Source organism: Lytechinus variegatus, chromosome 10, assembly GCF_018143015.1.
Source record: "Lytechinus variegatus isolate NC3 chromosome 10, Lvar_3.0, whole genome shotgun sequence".
Classification (NCBI taxonomy): Eukaryota; Metazoa; Echinodermata; class Echinoidea; order Temnopleuroida; family Toxopneustidae; genus Lytechinus; species Lytechinus variegatus.
The window spans coordinates 6,445,082-6,466,769 of NC_054749.1; the positions used below are offsets into that span (position 1 = coordinate 6,445,082).

The window sequence follows — 21,688 nt, forward strand, 5'->3', positions numbered from 1 at the left end:
ACGCAAGTGTGATTTTTGTGCAAAAATACGCTCCGTTTATTCACATATATTTCTTGAAAAAAATCCTTTTTTCTAAGCTAAATATCGGTCTTCAAAATACGTCAAATGTGCATTTTATTCAATTGATCAGAAATTTCAGAGCCTTATCTATAAAATAAGACCAATTTTGTGAGGAATAAACGATTCTAAGAGCAAAAAACACCGATCGGAAAGTTCGTCTTCACAGCTCATTACGTATGCATAACCACGGACGGCTATGCATACCGCTGAATAAAATAGAGCACTTTCGGACGGGCTGCGGACTGACAGGTTCACTGTAATTAACATTGCATGGGAGATTGTTGTTTATGTTTTATTTTTCAAAGGGATAAACAAGCTTTTAATATTTAGTTTAAATAAATGCTGGAGTTAATATTGTGTGAAAATACAAAGGCATAAAGATGTTAAACACATATTAAAACAATAACCCCAGGACATTCAACTTTACAGATAAAGTCATGACTAAATGATGAAGAACGATGCCAGATTCATTACATCGACAGATAAGTTCCAAAATTTTGTTCAATTTGAATTACTCTTACGAAAATCAAATGTCAATCAAATCATAAATAAAATTCTCAGACATTGTTTCAATTAAGATTAGCAAATGCATTCATATCATAAACTTGAATTGGTTTTGGGGTCCACAAACAGCAACTTTTATCATAGATTAAAGGAGAATGAAACCTTTGGGTACAAGATAGCTTTCGTAAAAACAGAAAAATCAAAGAAACAGATCAATGAAAGTTTGAGAAATATCTAAAAAATAATGAGAAAGTTATGAGCACTGGAATATTGCGATCACTAATGCCATGGAGATCCTCCCATTGGCAATGTGACAAAGATGTGTGAACAACTCTCCCCATTACTATCCCTCGGATAGGACGTTAAATGGAGGCCCCGTGTAGAGAATCACCACCTTTGCACGTTAAGAACCCACTGCACTATTTGGAAAAGAGTAGGGGGAAACCCCGGTGTAGTGGTCCACCTGCATTCCCCCAACCAGTTATTGGGAGGAGAGACCTGCGGGTCACAGTTCTGTGTGCGCGCCCTTGTAGGCAACCCAGATTGGCTGGCTCCTCCAATGCGCCTTTGAATGTCTATGACAGATATATGGTGCTCTACAAATGTTGTGCATCATCATCATCATATATTTCACTTAAATTGCCTCTTTCATCACATCTGTCAGTAGATCATGTGTTCTTTCTGTAGGAGGGCATGTATTAGAGATTTTTAAATAATACATCATGAATAAAGAGTTTGTATCAACATTAGAAAAAGCAAAAATAGACGTTTTGAGGGGATTTTATAGTCAATCAAAAGGGAAAGTTGTTCACATGTGACATCACATATCCTTGTCGCATTGCCAATGGGAGGATCTCCATAGCATTAGTGATAGCAATATTCAACTCCTCATAACTTTCTCATTATTTGTCAGATTTTTCTCAAACTTTCTTTGCTCTTATTCTTTGACTTTTCTGTTTCGACACAAGCCTACTTGTTCCGAAGGTTTCACTCCCCTTTGAGTAATTTGATTAAGCTGCAATGATTACAGACCAAGTTCACAGTTGTTCCCCGTATGACAGGAATCACAGAAGCAAAGTGTTGATGAGCAATCTGTGTTTTGAAGACAGGATCCACCATTTTGACAAAAGTTTTGTGTGGCACAGAGGTCCAGGGCTATGAAATAAAAGTTTGAAAATAAACATTAAATGGAAATCAATTTAAAAAACACACATGAATTATGAATTTATTGAATTCTTTATTTAAGAGTCAATCCTATGATATTTTAATAGCACAGCAAGATAAAGGAATTCTAATTCTTAAATGAGTTTTGATAGAATTATCAAGCATTTCAACAAACAAATGATTTAGGATCCATCTCAAATCTAATTGAGATGCTGTTCTTTCTTATATGGTAGGTGAAGAATAAAAAAAGATCAAGATATTTAGGCATTGCTAGACTGTATCATATCTAAAGAAGTACAAAGTACTGTATCATTTTCAGGGACCTGCAAAATTTATATAGATTAGAAAAATATTTTCATTATGACACCTATAATATATATATTGTTCTGAATATGATGCCTACATTGGTAACGGAATATCATCAAAGCAGACTAGATTTGAGTGATTTGAGATTTTATTCATTTCCTTTCACAAAATACCACAAAAAACAATCAAAGTATACAATCAAAGTAACGATACATGGTCAAATAAACTACTATGGCAATCATGATAATGCATACAAATTAGAAGATATATAATAGGAGCTGAGCAGAGGCTAGTAAGTAAATGAAAGAACAGAGTAGCTTGCTAAGGAAAGCTATGCTTGAAGATTCAATCAGTCTCGGGTCTACTACTATACAAACAACAGTCTGTCTAAAATTTCTGATAAGATTTTATTTTCAAGTACATCTTGATATCCACAAATACTGACAGCAAAATGCACTATGTAGCTCAAAATTCATGCAATTGTTGTTTCGCTTAGATGTAGGTAAAGGCTATGTTGATAAAACAACATTGAAGGATAAAGAATAAAGACTATTTTCTTACGTATATCACAGTTGACACCCGTCCAACATGGGTCACACTGACAACGGTAATTATTACAGCCAAGCTGAATACATGATCCACCATTTCGACATGGGTTAGGATTACATGGCTGTGGAACTAGATAAAAAGTAAAGATCTGTTATTTGAGTGTCATGTGAATAAAATAATTGTGACAATAATCATATCTATGACAACAAAATAATGATGATGATAATAACAATGATAATGATAGCAATAGTACAGATGATAGTACCAGGGACGAATACAGGATTTTCAAAAAGGGAGGGGCAAATTTTCCTGAGGAAAAAATTGACAACCAAAAAAAGAAAAAAAAAGATTTTCAACAAAAACTAAGGACATTTTGTCCATGCAAAAATTTGACAAGCAAAAAAAGTATTCACTTTCAAAAGGGGGACACACTTCTGTTTTAACGGCTTTTTACATTACAAGTTTTAATTGTGCCTCTCAAAAAGGGAAGGGGGCATGAGCCAGCTTTGCCCCCCCCCCCCGGAATCCATCAGTGGATAGTACTGTACTACTACTAATCTACTACTAAGACTACTTATACTTCTTCTAAACATACTGCTACAAATAACGATACTGCTGCTTCGACTGCTAATTCCACTTGTACTACATAATTACCATTGCTGTTACTACTACTTCTAATATACTATTACAACTACTACTGATACAACCAGAACCAGTCTTCTGAACAGGTACTAGCACTACGTCATCTTCGACTGTCATTATAACTTTTAGAATAATGATGCCGAAGAACTTTAATTGAAACCTGACTTATCCCTCCAACATGTTTTTTTCAGAATGAATACTACCACTTATGACATTTAGCAGTAACAATTATTATAACACTGATAATACAAGCATATTTCTGCTCTCCTTGTCATCATGCAGGATATTCCTCTCTATCAATTATAATTCATGAGGAGATAAAAAATGTATTTTTAACCTGTTGACTACTGAATTGTTATTCCCATAGACTTTGTACAGGGATCATCTGGTTTCAGTAGGTAATGGGTTAATACTTACTCAGATCACAGTTAGTCCCTTGGTTGCATCCTGTGCACATGCATGTATACTGATTGCAGTTCACATTACTTGGAGAGCAAAGCCCTCCTGATCCACATGGACTACTACTGCAAGGGTTAATTGCTTTAAAAAAACATGATATAATGAAATAGAGTAATTTTCGAAATAACAAGTGAAGATAGACTTTTAGGCCACATTAATACATATCTCGGGATTCTACATTTTCAAATCCAGACAAATAATTCACATCCCTAGGATATCAGATTTTAGAAGTGGTTCCCTTTTTGTATGATTCATACGTTTGATATGTTGCAGTATCAAACTAATAAATGCATAATGTTTTGTTTCATCAATTATAACATTTTCATCAATAATCACATTATCTACTGTTCTACTGAACCCTAGTCTTATTTGTTATCATAATGTCTCAGCACAGAATTTTTGATTTATCAATAAGAAAAAAAAACAAATAGGGCTATATAAAACCCAAAACATCTTTGGCTTGGACAGGTCGTAGTAGATGGATAGAGGCAGAGGGGGAGGGAAAGGGAGAGTTGTATAGAAGCAGAGAGGGGAGCACACCACACTACACTAAAAAAATTCAAATGAGCAATAGGATAAGACAAATAATGCACTTACCATTTTCGCACTGGGTACCAGTGAAACACCCAAGGCACTGACAAGCATATGCTAGGCAAGAGTTACCATCTTGGAGACATATTCCACCATTCATACAAGGGAAACTACTACAAGCACTGAAAGCTGAAAAAAAATGGCATTGAAAGTAAATCTTTAACCATGACCCTAAAAATGACTGGGGAATAACCGAGCTTAACTTGTCAACATTAGCAATAAATGTACATGTTTATCATCTTATCAAAGGATTTGTAGTTATGTTGATAAATCATGTGCATATGACATGACTTTTAAAAAAGAACACACTGTACATACGAACATACTGTCTGCATCTTATTTCTGTTCGATCACTAGTGGCTTGACTTACAATGCAAGATAAATTCCATCATTGATGTGAGGTCCAAACATAACAAACAAAATTTTTAATCAAAATTTTAATAATGCACTAAAGGTATTGAAAAACTATTTACACATAATTTCCACAAAATTGCATGAGCAAGGCCACAAACAAAAATTTCTATCACCGAAGTATCATACCTATCAATAAGCCGAGTAAAAATATCACAGAATATTGATATGCAGTTAGCTGTAGGGCAGGTGACTGTAGAGTTTAAATATTCATATTTATGCCATTGTATATTGAATTCTGTGATTCCCATTGGCTACACACAGGGATCCCATGAAGGCAATGATAGGTGAAATGAAGACTTACGTAATGAACAGAGAGCTCCAGTAAAGCACTCTGTACAGAGGCATTGGAAGGTGCTGCATGACCCCGGTGTCTGAATACAAGTGCCTCCATTTGCACAAGGGTTGTTCACACATGGGTTTTGTACTGATTGGTATAATTACAGAGATTTCCATAGAGTTAGCATCAATGAAATAAGATTTAAATGGATGCCAATATTTTGGAAACGATCATCCTTGACCTTAGCATGTCTTATAAGATGAAATCAGCTAAAATATCTATGATGTAAGCTGTACATTATGAAAGGATGAATTGTTTAGTACAGAATTTAGACACCCTTGTCCGACCCCTCTTCTAAACACAACTATACATGGTCGGATGACAATTACTCCTACTACTAAAGCACATATGAATTACTTAAGCCAAACATAAACTTGAGCTTCACACCTTACCTTGATATTAGTTCTAATCCTCCTATGATTCTAAACCTAATACTGTAGCACAATAATAACCCTCATTTCAAAATCTTCAGAGAAATCAGCAGAGAAGCAATTGTCACGTTACCCTTCCAAACACAACTATACATCAAACGATTCTGTATTTCACGAGATGAGGTGTAGTAATAGTTGTTGAAACATTGTTGACTGCTACATGCATTAACAGCTTATTATATAAAAAATGAATAAATACATTTTATTTACTACGGATATACAAGTTTACATAAGTGCATAATGTACTCATAGAGGTTTGTGACAAAAATAAACGAAAGTAGCGAAATTCTTGGATAGAAATTAACTGCGAGAGGAAATAACTTAACAAGTGGAATGCCTCTGGCCGTCTCACCTGCATCACGCAGTTAAATATTGCAGCAGTGCTGACTTTGAAAACTACTCTAACTCGCACAAGATGTTCAGTGATACATGGTTACTATTAAGTCCACTTTTTATGAACTAGACCAATAAACGTACAGAGATATGATGGTTATTTAACAAAAAAAAACAACATGGCTCAAAGTTCATTGACCTTTGACCTTGATCATGTGACCTGAAACTCGCACAGGATGTTCAGTGATACTTGATTACTATTATGTCCAAGTTTCATGAATCAGATCCATAAACATTCAAAGTTATGATGGGAATTCAACAGATACCACCAATTCGGCCAAAGTTCATTGACCCTAAATGACCTTTGACCTTGGTCATGTGACATAAAACTCATGCATGATGTTCAGTGATACTTGATTAACCTTATGTTCAAGTTTCATGAACTAGGTCCATATACTTTCTAAGTTATGACGTCATTTCAAAAAATTAACCTCAGGTTAAGATTTTGATGTTGATTCCTCCAACATGGTCTAAGTTCATTGACCCTAAATGACCTTTGACCTTAGTCATGTGACATGAAACTCTAAGAGGATGTTCAGTAATACTTGATTAACCTTATGGCCAAGTTTCATGAACTAGGTTCATATAATTTTTAAGTTATGATGTCATTTCAAAAACTTAATCTCAGGTTAAGATTTGATGTTGACGCCGCCGCCATCGGAAAAGCGGCACCTATAGTCTCACTCGGCTATGCAGGTGAGACAAAAAAAGATGTAAAAAAAAATGTCAATTTCCATATCTCCAAAATGATTCCATACATTTAAAGGGACTTGATACTGTGAATAGAACAATTGACAAGAAATAAGGGAGTAAAACTGATAGACCAATGGCTTTTTGCTACTCCCACACATCCCATTCATTACCTTGTGTATTTTGTCTATTTCTTTTACTACAGAATCATTTTATTGATTTTATCTTGATGTATTGTATCTTGTTCTGGTTTTTTAGAGAAGCAAAATAAATAAATCTAAATTGCATTATGAGCACAATATGCAATAAAAAAAACAAGACGAATATTCATAGTTTGGACTTGAAGACTATTGGAAATGATGATTGGTAGGGGACTTTATATAAAGCACATAACTAGAGGTCTCAGGTTATTATACTCACAAACTTGGCATTGGCTTCCTATATAACAACCAGGGCAATCACATGTGTATGCTACACAGGAACCAGATACTCCATTACACACACCTCCATTCATGCAAGGGTTTGAAGCACATGGATCTTTTGCTGCATAAGAGAAGAGGAATTCATTATGGAAGTGTCATGGTCTCGTGGTTCTGATTCTCATCTTTGAGAAGGTTGATGGTTCATATCCCAGTCATTGTACTGATTTGCTTCAGAAATGGATTTATGCACACTCAAGACAGATCAGGCAAATGGGAACCTGGCAGGGTTTTATTTCTGGAAATGCTTGTGTGCGGTAAAAGGGATGGACATAAGATATGTTGTAGGGTCCTGCTCACGAACAGGGTCCACTTTTCAACTGGATTCATTCTCTGTTCCTTTGGGTGGAAAAATATCCAAACGTGGCCAAAGCGAGCACTTATGGTGTCAACCTCAAAATTGGAATTTATTGTTTAAAGCTGGCAAATTGATACTGTTTAGCCCATCAGTCACAAAGGAGTTTGCAACATCTTCTGAAGAGCGAATGAGGTCAACTTTTCTTCAATTGCCAACATGCTTAGGAAAGAAAGGAAATTAATGACAAGAATCAAAGTCGTCAATACATGGGCCATTCTTCAAACGAAACAAAACAGAGAGGCCATCTGGACAACCTGGAATGAGCAACATCATTTGGTAAATATTATAAATGAGATTTGATGTCTCCATTTCATTATTCATCAGGGAAGACACAAAGGATTTTTTTAACACCTTCTGGAGGGAAAGGCAAAACATTCAGGAAAAGGAAGGAGAGCCAGTGAACAAAACCTTATTGATGAACTCATTGAAGATGTAGTAGAGCCTATCATAAGGCTGAAGACATCCTATGCAAAGCATGTCTTTACTGCCGAATGGAAGTATCTACAATTCAATGAGCTGAAAAAAATCTTCCTAAACACGTTCTCCTCCTGGTCCATGACTTTGGGGAAAATATCAGTTAAATATCAAAATGAGATCAAATCTGTCTACTGCAGCAAATCCCACGCGATTGCATGCAACTATACAGGTCCTGAAATCTAAGAATTAGTGCGAGAAGCACTTGTTTACTTTTTGGATGACACTCACCACAATCATCGTGTAGTAGATAAATTTTGAAGGTGGCAAAGACATTTCTTCGGCAACACAGAAACCTAAAGATTTGATGATGGGTGCACAACCCAATACAAAAGCGGACCAGCTTTTATCAGTGTCAGCTTAACAGAGTCTGACTACCAGTTTCCAAGTAGAAAGAGCTTTTTATGGGTCTGAGCATGGAAAAGGAGAGTCCGATAGTATAACGAGCCATGTGAAATCTGAGCTAGAGATGGCTGTGCTTGGTCAGGAATTGCTCATTCAAAATGCTCAAGCTTTTCACTACTGCAACCAGACAATGACAGAAGTCACAAGGGCAAAAGATCACCTTCCCAGCATCAGAAGATCCTTCTTTGTGATTAACAATATTGATCGCAATCATTCCCGCACAGATAATCATATGGTTATGCCCCAAACCACGAAGCTTCATCACGTGAAGTCCAATATGCCTACTAATTTTGCTCGCTTTTCAATATTTCTTTTATACGAAAAACAATTTCCTCAAAAGTTTCTACTCAGAATGTCCTAATTTTGGGTCTTAATATAGTAAAAAAAAAACACCAGCTCCGAAAGCTTGCTCTCTGCTCACATTAATTATCTAGATATTTAGATACGTAAGTTGACAAGATTCTTGTCTATTATAGTTAGAAAAACTGCCAGGCATATCCAAAAATTCTAAATTGTGTTTCATGATTTATACAGGAAATATGCATAAACCATGGACTCAACCGTGGGTTTTTAAAACCACCTTTGTGAATTCGGGCCCAAATGTCTGAAACAGCGTTTCCTGCAGAGACTCCAGAGGACTTTCATGAGGTGCCTGTGTCTGAGACTGTAGATGCGAACCCCCAAAGCACAAGTAATACTCCATCATATGGATAACTTTTCAGCAATGGCCTGCAATGAGGCTATAGATGTCACTGACATTATACCTGTTCCCCTGAGCTTTTGCTAGACAGTTCAGTTCGTGTCCTTCCACCAACTCCCAAAGGCACATGTGATGTTGATCACATGGATTTCTGCCCAAACATGATTGAATCTGAGGTGATAGACATCAGACTACCTACTAATTCTAAAGAAGATAATGCTTTTAATATGGCATATATTGACCAGTCACATTCAAATGATAAGCCAAATCTCAGAATGCCACAAGAATGAGAAGGTAGCGATCTTCCAAGTGGTAAGCCGTTCCAACCAAGGATCTATGCCTTCCCTACAAGAAAATTTGGAAATGAAAAATATTTTAGATCGTTTAAACGTGACTGGTTAAAACAGTGGCCATGGCTTCAATATGATGCAAGGAACGACCAAGTTCCTTGCTACAAAAGTACTGAGGCAAATAAAAAAAAACTATTTAATAGTGAAATTGACAGATTGAATGAAAGCTTCCTATCCAAAGGTTTCAACAAAAGCACTAGAAAAAATTCATCAACACTAGGTTGCTCTAGCACTCCTCAAACGTAAGTCTGTTAATGCAATGGTTTCAGACGCATGCAGAATAGACCAAAAAGTAGCCTCAGAGGTATTGACTCTCATATTCAAATCAGTCTGTTTTCTTGGAAAACATGGATTACCCTTCCAAGGTGATGGGCCTCAAAGTGGACTGTTTTGGAACTTTCTGATAGAGAGGTGTGAGGGAAATGAAGAGTACCTGAATTGGCTGAAGAGAATGAATAACTGAAAATGTAATGCTATTCAAAATGAGGTCATCAAATTGTTCGGATGTGCGATTCAACAAGTGATTGGCAAAGAAGTCAAAGCTGGTGGCTTTTACAGCATCACTGCAGATGGGACAACAGACATGAGCACAAATCAACAATTTTCGGTATGAGTGCAACATGCTTCAACAAATCTCGAGGTGATGACAGAATTCCTGGGCTTCTACAATGTCCCAGACAGCACAGCAGAAACTCTATAAGTTATCAAAGATGTTCTCTTCCATCTTCAACTACCGCTAGAATGTTAGCAACATGAGTGGACGTATATCTGGTGAGCAGGCTGGTTTAGAGAGAGACTGTAAAGATGCACTGTATGTTCATTGCTGCAATTATTTGTTAGACCTTGTATTACAGCAAGTAGGTCAGGAAGTAGCCATTGTGGCAGACACCTTTGTATTTTTGAGGGAAGTCTTGAATACCATACAAGAGTCTGCTAAAAGACAATCTCTATTCAAAGGAATGTTCGAGGATGGAGCTGTTCGACTTCTAGGACTCTGCTAAACTAGATGGTGTGTTCGAGATTCTGCCATCAAACGGATCAAACTGGCATATAGTGAAGTACTGGAGACACTCAATGAGCTATCCCAGGATCCTTCCAAAAGACCAGAATCCAAGCCAAGAATAGTAGGTTTACGCAAGCAGGGCTAATCTGTCAAAACATATTTTGGTCTGCTACTGTGTCTTGAAGTTTCCACTCAATGTGAGAATGTTGCTAAAACACTACAAGGCTGTTGGGTGAGTGCAGCAGGGGCTCTTCAAAACAAATCCGTCTTGAAGACATCTCTTCAAAAGAAAAGGTCTACCGAGCACTTCCAACATGTTTTCAAGGAAACAGAGGTTGCAGCAAGATCTCATGACCTACAAATGCCATCAGTAGAAAGAACATCCAAAATCCCTCAGCACTTTAGATTCACTTCCACTCCAGAATGCACCTTGACTTTCTCTTTAGAGGAGACACTGAGAAGACAGTACTTTAAAAACTTCATTTAATTCAAGAGCTTGATAGGCACTTTGACCAAGAGGGTATGCGCATTGCTGCAAACAGAGAGAAGCTGCTCATTGCAGCTGCCAGAGATTCATGGGACAGCCACTTCCACCTTTGCCCAATTCAATCACACTACAACGACTACAGAATCAACTCCTAATGCTGTAGAATCTGTGTGAAGGACACACTATTGATCTTATCACAGACTTGGCATCAGTGTTCCTAGATTCAACAAATGAAATGAGGGGGCTTTTCACAGAGGTTAAGAAAGTACTCCGTTTGTGCCAAAATTTGCAAATTTCTGTATGCACATGCTGAATGTTCTTTCTGTAGTATCATTAAACCAGCCAAAATGGTTCATTTAATTTGTTAAAATAGATGACATTAGTACAGAGTTACATTCACATTAATGTGTCTTGTCCTGTCTACAAAAGCATCACAATTCTAATTTTCCGTAGAGTACAAGAATTCAGCCAATATTCAGTGCTAGATATCAATGTGGTAAGGGTAATCTTTTAAAGGCATGTCATTGTCTACTCTTCTGGTATTTTAGGAATAAACAAAACATTTGCACATCAAATTCACATTTTAAAACCTAAGGAAAAAGAAGTTAAGAAATTGATAAATCATGAGGGAGAACTTTCATAATCCAACCTTAGGTAGCAAAATGATATGCTATAAGTACTTAAAGAACAATTCACAAAAATTTATTCCTTCAATGAAAAAAATTCTACCACTTTGTAAAAATATTGCTGTTTGTTCAGAAGATTACATGTTGTGTGAGGTATAACAGATGGAATTAAGGTCCAAAACTAAATTTTTATTGAACTTCACACTCAGAAGAAAATACAATGTTTCCTTGAGTTTGTAAATTTGAACCCTAGGTTGAAAAAAAGTGGACACTATCCGTGAAAAGGACCATAGGTCTATTTGTTTGGGGAACCTTTTCATAGGGAGTAAGAGAATTAATTATAATCACAAAAGCTTACCTTGTTCACAGAGTGTGCCTTCATAACATGGATGACAGGAACAGGTGAAGTCGGTACATGATCCCGGAGACCTGGCACATATTCCAGAGTTCTGACATGGGTTCTGTGAGCATTGATCAATGACTGTATAAGAAGGAAAGAAAATGTATGTTTCAATATAACTTTATTGTGGTCTGCAGGCAGGAGATTTCTAGTTCACTTATTGTTATACTATGTTTGTTATGTTTTTTTTTATTTCTATATAAAATCATAACATACATGAAAATCAAGAAATGTTTATAATGGAGGATAGCCCATTTCAGTGATATTTACAAAATATCACTGTTCTTCCTGGAGTTCCTAATTAAAAGAAAATAATGTAAAAGATTTAAGATTGAAAATTAAAACAATAGTTAACCTAGGGCAATTCCATAAAATATGTACGTCTGACCCCATGTTTGTGGGACCTTCATGAAATTTTCAGTTTCTGATTTCGTGTTCTTTTGACAGTCTGTAGTGCTCTCAAACGATCATGACTTGGTCAGTTCCTGAAATGAAGTAAAACGTGAGAAAAATGGGGGTCGGATGTACAAAAAGGTTGATTATTTTACAGAGTTGCCCCTAAGTATTGAACCAAAATAAAATAAAATAAAAGCAGAAAACCTAGGGAACTTGTGACAAAATAATGTGTAATGCAACAAATAACCAAGGTCCATAGAGATAACTTCTGTTTGATAGAAATGTACCATTTAAAGAGCTAGATCTACCTCAGTGTATTCCTCAGTCATAAGGTGGGTGTACTTTTGCAGATGTATCCACTTTTGCAGATGTATCCACATACTTATGGAAAACACCACCTGATTCAATTAAATAAGGGCTTTTGCTTCTCACTCACATCATTGCTTTATGTATTTTGATATTTCGCATGAATTTTATAATTGTTTTTACTAAGATGAGAAAATAGAAGAATTTGAATTTAAACAATTTCAAAATTTATCTTTCTAAGTAATACTATATGCGATATACATTTACACACATATGAACCCATTTATTAACCTGCAGTTTACTTTCTTTATTACAAATTAACTTTCCTTGTTTTCCCATGTTTACATTCTACTTTTATTTTAGCACATAAGTGCATACTATACTGTCATTGATTTATTTTTATTCATGAGATACCAGTAGTAAGGTACAATTATCAATTGCTTATGTGACAAAAATAATAATAATAATAGCGGCATATTTACCCAGGGTAGCCACTTCAGTTCCGAAAACTGTTCTCCCAGCGGGCCCTGCTATTATTACCCCGGCTTTAGCACGGCTACCTTGATCGGGCGCTCGAGCATTCGAGAAATTTCTTCCTACCGGGTACCCATTCACCTCACCTGGGTCGAGTGCAGCACAATGTGGATAAGTTTCTTGCTGAAGGAAATTACGCCATGGCTGGGATTCGAACCCACAACCCTCTGTTTCAAAGTCAAATATTTAAAGGAACAACTTTTTCTGACAAGAAGAGTCATCAAAATTCTGTCCCAACTGAGGTCTGTATGTATAGACTATTTAGGTTAGAGAATTAAACTCCTGTCGCATAAGCTACATGTACATATGACCTTGTCAATGGTTTACCTTGAAGGCAGTTTGTACCCTGGAAGCATCCATCACACTGGCAGGTGTATCCTGTACATTCATTAGGATCCTGTATGCAAGTACCTCCATTGCTACAGGGGTTTGTAAGACATGAGTTTAATCCTAAAGAAAAGAAAAGAGGAAGGTGTTCCACATAGATTTAAGTGTGACTTAGGGTCACCCCTAAATTTCCAGTTGCACATAGTATATATTGTATAACTGCATAGGTTAAATAATGCTAATTTCAATTGCATGATTCAATACTCTGTACAGAATAAAACAATCGGCATCAGATATTTCATGCCATGTTAAACCAGCCTTAACTAGGATAGCGTGACCAAAGTATCAACCGTCAAATTCAGAAATTAGTAACATTACTTGACTCAAGTGTTTATATGAATGTGGATGTGAGGGTGGGGGGGGGGACTTCATATGTCACCCTTTAATATGTTCGCTGCTTGAATCAGGATCAGTGCCATACATTATTCATACCAAAACAATTTTTCGTTGTGGTTTCTGGTGACAGACTTTTCTATATAAATATATCAAGGTCAATAATGATAAAAATCATGCCGAAATACCCTTCGTGAAGTATAAATGATTTCCTAGTAATTATGGATACATTTTTAAGCATGCGATATATATAACAATTTCACAGATTGCAAAGGGACAACATTCATCACAACAGACCACACAGACAAAAATAAAGGAGAATATATATTTTGAATTTTTTTGACTGATTTCATAAGTTTCTTAATATTGCTATATTAAATAACCTTCACTAGACAACAAATGAATATTTGTAAATCTTACTAGTTATACATCTATCACCAGTTACACAAGTTGGGCAGAGACAGGATGCTGACAGGCAGTCTGGTGATTGAACACATGTTCCTCCATTAAAGCATTGAAAACCCGCACATGGATCTCTCCCTATAGAGAAAAATATATTTGTTAGCAATAATACTTTCTTTGCTTGCCAGCACATTTCAAGGGATTTCTTTGTCCCGATTTTTTTGGTAATATCTTGGCTCCTTCCATGGTATCAGGCAACATTTATTCAATGATTTTCATACAAAAGAGTCGATGACACCACTCACATTAATGATTTCTTCATATTTTAGTAGATGAAATATATCTTGGAATGGACAATAAGCGAGTATTTTCATGAAATGCAAAAAGTTGAACAGATGGAAATCCAAAGAGGAATCAAAACTTGTTTCACATTTTATTCTTTTATAATACATAATACTGTGTGGGTGATATCACCACTTACTTTTTTAGCTGTTTCTGCATTTATTGATGATTTAAATACATTAATCAAAGTAATCATAATGCATATAAACAAATACAAAAATAACTCATAGAATTAGAAATTGTGACAATTACATAATAGAAGAATAATTTACATAGATATGACTGTAAGCAATAACAAATAATCAAAATGCAGTGGCAAGCTATCGTAAGCAAAATGTTTGAGAGAATAGCAGCCATTTGCAAACCAACCATACAGCTATATCATATATCTGTTTTTTAAAAGAGATTTTCAGTATTGTGCTGATGGGATGAACATTCCCTTTGACACATGAAATTCCCAATTATTTTCATTTCTGGAAAATAGAATTACATACTTACTGATCTCACAATGAATCCCTGTAAAGCATGATGGACAGCTACAGCTATAGACATCACAGATTTTATTACATGTACCTCCATTGTGACAGGGATTGCTGCTACATGAATCAACAGCTGAAAAAAAAGATTGGATAATACAGAGTGAACTGTGTGTGATCTCTCATGGATTGCTTGTTATAAATGCATAGTCTTAAAATATACGTTTTCAAATATCTTTTAATACTACAGACAATAGATGTGGGTCTATATATTAAAAGACTACACTAGCATTATGGGTCAGGAAACAGGCAAGGTATGAGTAGTTGAGGACTTGAGATGGCGCTGCTGGTCTGTATCAGCTTTAAAGAAATAACAAGAAATAGACCAATCCATGTGCTTTCTGTGGTTGCTATCCCAGTATACGTGCCCTTTGCCTTCTCATAAAAGTTTTACTTATTTACTGTTCTGTTCCCCTATGCTGGTTTATCTTTTAAATGAATGATCCCTTTCAAACTGTGTTTCTTGCTCATTTTATTCAGTGAAAGATCCTCTTCTGTAGTGTGCCCTTTTTCACCTCTATGGAATGAGTTTTAATCAGCACCAAGAAATGACAAAGCAAATTTACATCATTACGAAAATTTCCCCTTTGATTCTCGACCGCACTTCGGACTGCAAACTGCGGTCGGATACCCCGTTTTTCGTTTGGAAACTCTCAAACAACATTTCCAACCCCGATAAACCCATCTTGGCCAGGTAATCCCCTTGTCTCAATTTCACCACCACGGGCCAGCCAAACGAGCGTTGAGCCAAGGACGAAATGATAAACAACAGCTGTGCTATTACGTAAGACTTGGTTGCCTGTAGAAGGATCTTCGGAATGAAATTATTGTATTCGATATTAATCACGTTTTCAAAGGCATATTACATTCAGACATCCAATACTAGTCCATTTTCAATTTCGAACAAAGAAAATCGACCTCGAAATAAGGAAAGTAAGCGGAATAAAAATTACGGTATGCTTAGCATGCAAGGACCGCGATGCATCCCATATAGTTTCTGTCCGTCCAGCAAGAAAATATGGGATGCATGCCGTTCACTCACGCAATGATACAGTCTTAACGAAAGGAAGAAAGGAAGGAAGGAAGGAAGAGAGAAAGAAAGAAAGGAAGAAAAAGTTTCTATCAACGCGTGTATACATGGAACTCCATGCACTCACCAGAACTACACACATTGCAATCCATCGTGTGTGGCCCCCTGCTGTGACCGTTGATGCTGGGGTGTATTATCTTCGGAGTTCAAGAAACAGGTGTTTCTATACTTAAATTTCATGCTTGAGGGCAATAGGATTTGTAGTACTGGGAGAAGAGATTTGATAAGGGAAACTGGGGTATACTGCTCTTAAAAGCAAGATTTTCGTCATGATTACGTCAAACCCCCGTATGTAGAAAGACGCAGTTCAGATTGCAAACTGCGGTATTGGACCCCATTTTGTGTTTTGAATCATTTCCAAGCCCTGGGGGCCGTTCCAAAAAGCTGTTTGTAAGTTAAGAGCGACTTTAAGCTGGGGTATAGTGTTCTCAAATGGAGGTTTTCGTCATGAATAACTAAGTTTCGTAAACATTTATGCTCATTAGCACTATAGCTTAGATCTGTACATTTCATATTTGATAATCAGAAATCTCCTTCAAAAATATTTCTGCTTAACATACATTAACAAGAAATACACAGCTACTTCAGACACAAACGAAATCCGATGGTGAAAATATCTGTTTGTGCTAAAAATCTCCTCCTGGCAAAAGTGTCATTTTCTGGCTTAGCCTGCCGCAGCCCTCAAACAAAATATATTCCACCGGCCATGATCCCATATGCCTTAGGTTTTCATGAACTTGAATACTTATGCATTCTGTCATATAGAGAGGGGTAGATATGATATTCTTATTTATCTTTGTTTAAAGATAGTGCTATTTTAATAATAATATAATAGCAGGGCCCGCTGGGAGAACAGTTTTTGGAACTGAAGTGGCTACCCTGGGTAAATATACCGCTATTCTAGTGCCCTCTTTCCACTGCCCCCCCCCCCACTGTCAACTTTGCATCGCCGCCCATGTAATGATCTCTATAATTTATGGTGATGTAAATAACATGGCCTGATCAAGGCCATAAGTACTGTAGTCGTGTCGCTGAGAACACTCAATTGGCCACCCATCTCTACTGTCTATGATTATCATTTAATCTAATAATAATAATTTTATAGTTAAAACAGATTTCACAATAGATTCTTGTCAACTATAACAATTACATTATTACCTACAACTAGCTATTCCATTTAATAAAAAAACTGCAACATAAGACATGACAAATCTTCTTTCAAAAGGATGATCACACTACCTATTTCGCAGTTGTCTCCATCCCAGCACCTGGTGCAACTGCATGAATATGTTGGACAGCCATTGAGACAGAATCCACCGTTCTGGCACGGATTGGATGCACAGAAGTTGATAGCTGCAGAATGATTAACAGAGCAAATTGATTTGATATTGTTTCATAGTAAATAATCATAATGATGATGATGATATCACTGCAATTTCATGCAGTTCTGGCATGGATTGGATGCACAGAAGATGATAGCTGCAGAATGATAAACAGAGCATATTGATTGATATTGTTTCATAATGAATAATCGTAATGATGATGATGATGATATCACTGCAATTTCATTAATAATTTCATATACATTAATGTATGTTATACGAATAAAGTTACAAAACTGCGTTTTTCTATAGATTCAGATTCAATATGCTTCTTTTTAAAATATATCTCAACAGATTTCTATCTTTTCTGTTTTATTATCATTATCATAGCCTTTTTCCCTAACAACTGAGATTATTTAAGACATACTCGGGGAGTGTTCCTTGGGAATTATCAGTGAACATATCAAAAAGTCCTTTGGTCTTAATAAACAGACTTGTGTAAAAAGTATATGACACTGATATACTCTAAAATGTGACCATTCTATTCCAACCACACCAATCATTAATAGGTGGTTTCAGACCGCCTCAAAATTCGTCAGTTCCAGGTATTTTCTGATCGGGAAATTTACCTGATCAGAAAATACCAGGTAATATTGGCAATGTGAAAGCAAATTACACGTACTATCCCAGAGAGAAAATACCCACTAAATAGTAGGTACTTGGTAAAATTACGAGAACTTTCGCAGGGATTTTTCCAAGGTCGCAGGTATTTTGGCAATGTGAAAGCAATTTACGGGAACTTTTAGCCCAGCGTGTAGTTGGGCGCGGGTGCTGTGGGTGGCTGCTTGAGCTAGTGATTTTGAATCACGCGCCTTGCCTGCTTATCAGACCATACTGCGCATGCTCTTGACTTCAGGAATTTTTCCCGAAGGGTATGTTTTGGGGCGGTGTGAATGCAGGAATAATCAATGGGTATTTTTCAGCCTAAAAAAGTTCTCGTAATTTAACGGGGATTCTTATGATCAAGGTGGTTTGAAACCACCTATTATAATAATCACCTCGTTCACAAAGCTGCCCTGTATGGCAAGGACCACATGTACACTGAATGCCATTACAGTCTGCATTCTGCTGGCAAGTTGCCCTATTTTGACAAGTGTTGGCCGTTGTACACAGGTCAACCGCTGTTGAAATTATAGAAATTGAGAATTAATTAGCACGTATTTTAAAAGAACTAATGTTATAACAAACTTTGCAACAGGGGCAACGCAGGTGGCAAAGGGGCCTTGCCTCACCCTTGTAACATTTTTTCTTTGATTTTCAGAGCTTGGACACCACTGGTCAATCCTCAACCCACCCCTGATTTGCAATACACATTTGATGATTGTATCACCTTCATCCTCTCTGAACTTAGTTAGTCTAATCTTGCATTCCATTGGACAGCATAAAATAGTACATCACTGTTCATTTTCTCAATATCCCAGCCCTTGTAAAGTAAGTGGAGAACTCGCTTGCACAAAAGGCCTACCTTGAACTCTGCCAATAGTATAATTAGTATATGTCATAGCCTCTTAGCATTCTAAGGTGTATACCTATTAGAAGGTAAAAGTTCACTGCTGAATGCCTTATAAAGAGAAATGAACTTATCATCATCAAATTGGTACTTTGCATGCTCAATAATGGAAGATCTTATTGACTTGGAGATCAGGTATTTTGGTGCCACATCCCATTTTTGGTCAAATATAACTGCAAAGTTGCTGCATAAGGTCCAAAATGACTATTTATGACTCAGATCTGACATTTTCTGTGTCAAATCAAACCTTATTCAAAGTATATTTAAGCTGGAACAGAGTGTGATACCAACTGACCTTCTTTTTATTGTTTGAATGAGGTCTTTCAAATATTCTTGCGAAAAACACAAAAATAGCAAATGCTACAATAATCATACACCTTTCCACTCCAGTGATGTCAAACTAAAAGTTGCGATAAATTCTTGACATTATAAATTATGAGTGAATATTGGTCTAGTGGATTTGGCTCATGTCTTTCAATCAGAGGGTTGTGTGTTTGAATCCTAACCATGGCACATTTTCCAAAATAAATTTAAACACATTGGGCTGCTCCAAACCCAGGTGAGGTGAATGGGTACCCAACATGATTAATTCATTAAATGCACTCAGTGTTTGAAGGCATCTTGAGATATAGATGGGGTTATGATAATAGTGTGCCTCATAATAGATTAATTCTAGATAGATGGCGCTTTACAGATGCCTATTATCATCATTATGAAATACTTGATTATCTCACCTGTTTGGCAGTCTTGTCCTACGAAACAGCTTGGGCAGTTACAGGTATATTGCTGACAGTTTCCCGGGACAGGTTGACATGCACCACCAGCTTCACAAGGATTAGGGTCACATGGATTCAGTTCTTTACAAGGGAAGCAAATTACACTCAGACTAATTAAAGATAATTATTACAACAACAACAATAATGTTTTACTTATCAAGAGCAGCCAGTTAAATTATAAAACCTTTTAAGCAGCGGGCCATGTATAACAAAACATATGACTGATACCTTTCTCTAACCTCAATGCTGCCTAGCTAGATGGCAGAAGGTCCCATTTTTATAAGTCTCTGGTATTAATTAAATTCTGTCTGTCTTTGGAATCGGTTCTTAAGAGAAAAATGTGGTCTGAAAAGAATCAATGTGACACAAATTTCTATGTGTCTGTTGACATCAGGAGAGTGGGTTTTCGAACATAGAGGTACTAGAAAAAGTCAGAAAAACATGTATACTTAGAAACATGTTTGTGCAATGTATAAACAAAGTTATATATTTTGCTATCATTAATGGTAATACAGACTTAGAACATGATTAAATATGAGGAAGTAGGAGTACTATGCATTTCTGTTTCCATGATGAACTACTGCTATAGCAACTGACAACCATTTTGTATACAATTTTTAATCTTCACGCGAGTGCATTTGATATTGTAGTTGGTCAATGAACGATAGCATGCCTAATCTTATTTTCATACTCTTTCATATCAAATAGAACGTTAGTAGAGAGTTGTTTATTAGGGAACTATAATTACAAGATGCAACTTTTCGATGATTAACATAGAACCTTACTGAACATCAGGGGTATGTTTCATGAAAGAACATGTGGAATGTTTAATGAAACAAGTCCTTTTGTTTCTCACAGCTTTTAAACCAACAGATATTCTTTACCAATTTAAAATCAAGGAAAGCTTGTTGGACAAAATTGTTGCTGGAACACTCCCCTAAAGTGTTAAACCATATTTCTAAATACATAAGTGAGTGTCTAATAGGTGTGAAATCACACACATACCTATCTCACAAGTATTCCCGGTAAAACAGCTGGTGCATTGACAGGTGAAGTCACTGCATGAGGAAGCCGATATGAAGCAAACACCCCCATTCAAACATGGCTGCCCCTCACACGGATTTACTCCTGATAATAATAATCAAAAGAATGTGAAGAAATGAAGAAGTTTATTAAAAAGAGCAACTGGGTTTGTTACTTTTATTTTGTATAATTTATGTATATTCTGTCATATAACATAGAACAAACCTATGGATAGCCCCTGTAGAACATGGTTGCCAATGATTCCTGATGTTCGAAATGCTACGAAAAAAAGTGGTTTAGCATACCAAAAGAAGCAACATGGTGTAATGTATTATTTATGAAACGCTTATTTCATTCATTTCATTTATTTGTCCGCTAAAACGGATAATTGTATAACTTGACAATTCTTGCAACAAACATAAAATTCACAGAATAACATAACAATGAACACACCAGTAACATAATAACATGAACATGAATATAATCATCGTGATTGTACTGAGTTATAAAATAAACGTTATGTTTATCATACTTGTAAATATCAAGTAAACATAATATAAAACAATTTTAAAAATCAATACCACACTTTAATAATTTTTCAGAAATACCCCTGAACTAATATTTATTGAAACATAATCTTAATATTAAGTGTTAATAATTAATCCCATGCTTACTTGTGCCACAGTTATCTCCTTGAAAACAGTTCGTACACTGACACTGACGGGTAGAACAATCCAATGCATTACAGGTAGCCCCATTCAGACAAGGAAGGGATTGACATGGGTCCAATACTACAGTACAAAACAATCATCAAATTAAATTGCACATACATTATGTTTTTGAACAACT

The 21,688-nt window shown here is 36.2% G+C and overlaps 1 protein-coding gene across 1 annotated transcript in view; it reads right to left on the reverse strand.

Annotated features, from left to right (window-relative positions):
• LOC121422581 (fibrillin-2-like) overlaps positions 1-21,688 on the reverse strand; it is a 144,298-nt gene that overhangs the window by 53,896 nt on the left and 68,714 nt on the right. Inside the window, exons 37-51 of the mRNA XM_041617731.1 lie at positions 21,514-21,630; positions 20,822-20,944; positions 19,775-19,897; positions 18,529-18,651; positions 17,388-17,501; positions 15,021-15,134; positions 14,199-14,318; positions 13,386-13,508; positions 11,781-11,903; positions 6,961-7,083; positions 4,991-5,113; positions 4,282-4,404; positions 3,643-3,765; positions 2,596-2,712; positions 1,597-1,719 (exon numbers count right to left, since the gene is read on the reverse strand). Coding sequence (XP_041473665.1) covers positions 1,597-1,719; positions 2,596-2,712; positions 3,643-3,765; positions 4,282-4,404; positions 4,991-5,113; positions 6,961-7,083; positions 11,781-11,903; positions 13,386-13,508; positions 14,199-14,318; positions 15,021-15,134; positions 17,388-17,501; positions 18,529-18,651; positions 19,775-19,897; positions 20,822-20,944; positions 21,514-21,630 — 1,812 coding nt within the window. The remainder of the gene's footprint in view (positions 1-1,596; positions 1,720-2,595; positions 2,713-3,642; positions 3,766-4,281; positions 4,405-4,990; positions 5,114-6,960; positions 7,084-11,780; positions 11,904-13,385; positions 13,509-14,198; positions 14,319-15,020; positions 15,135-17,387; positions 17,502-18,528; positions 18,652-19,774; positions 19,898-20,821; positions 20,945-21,513; positions 21,631-21,688) is intronic.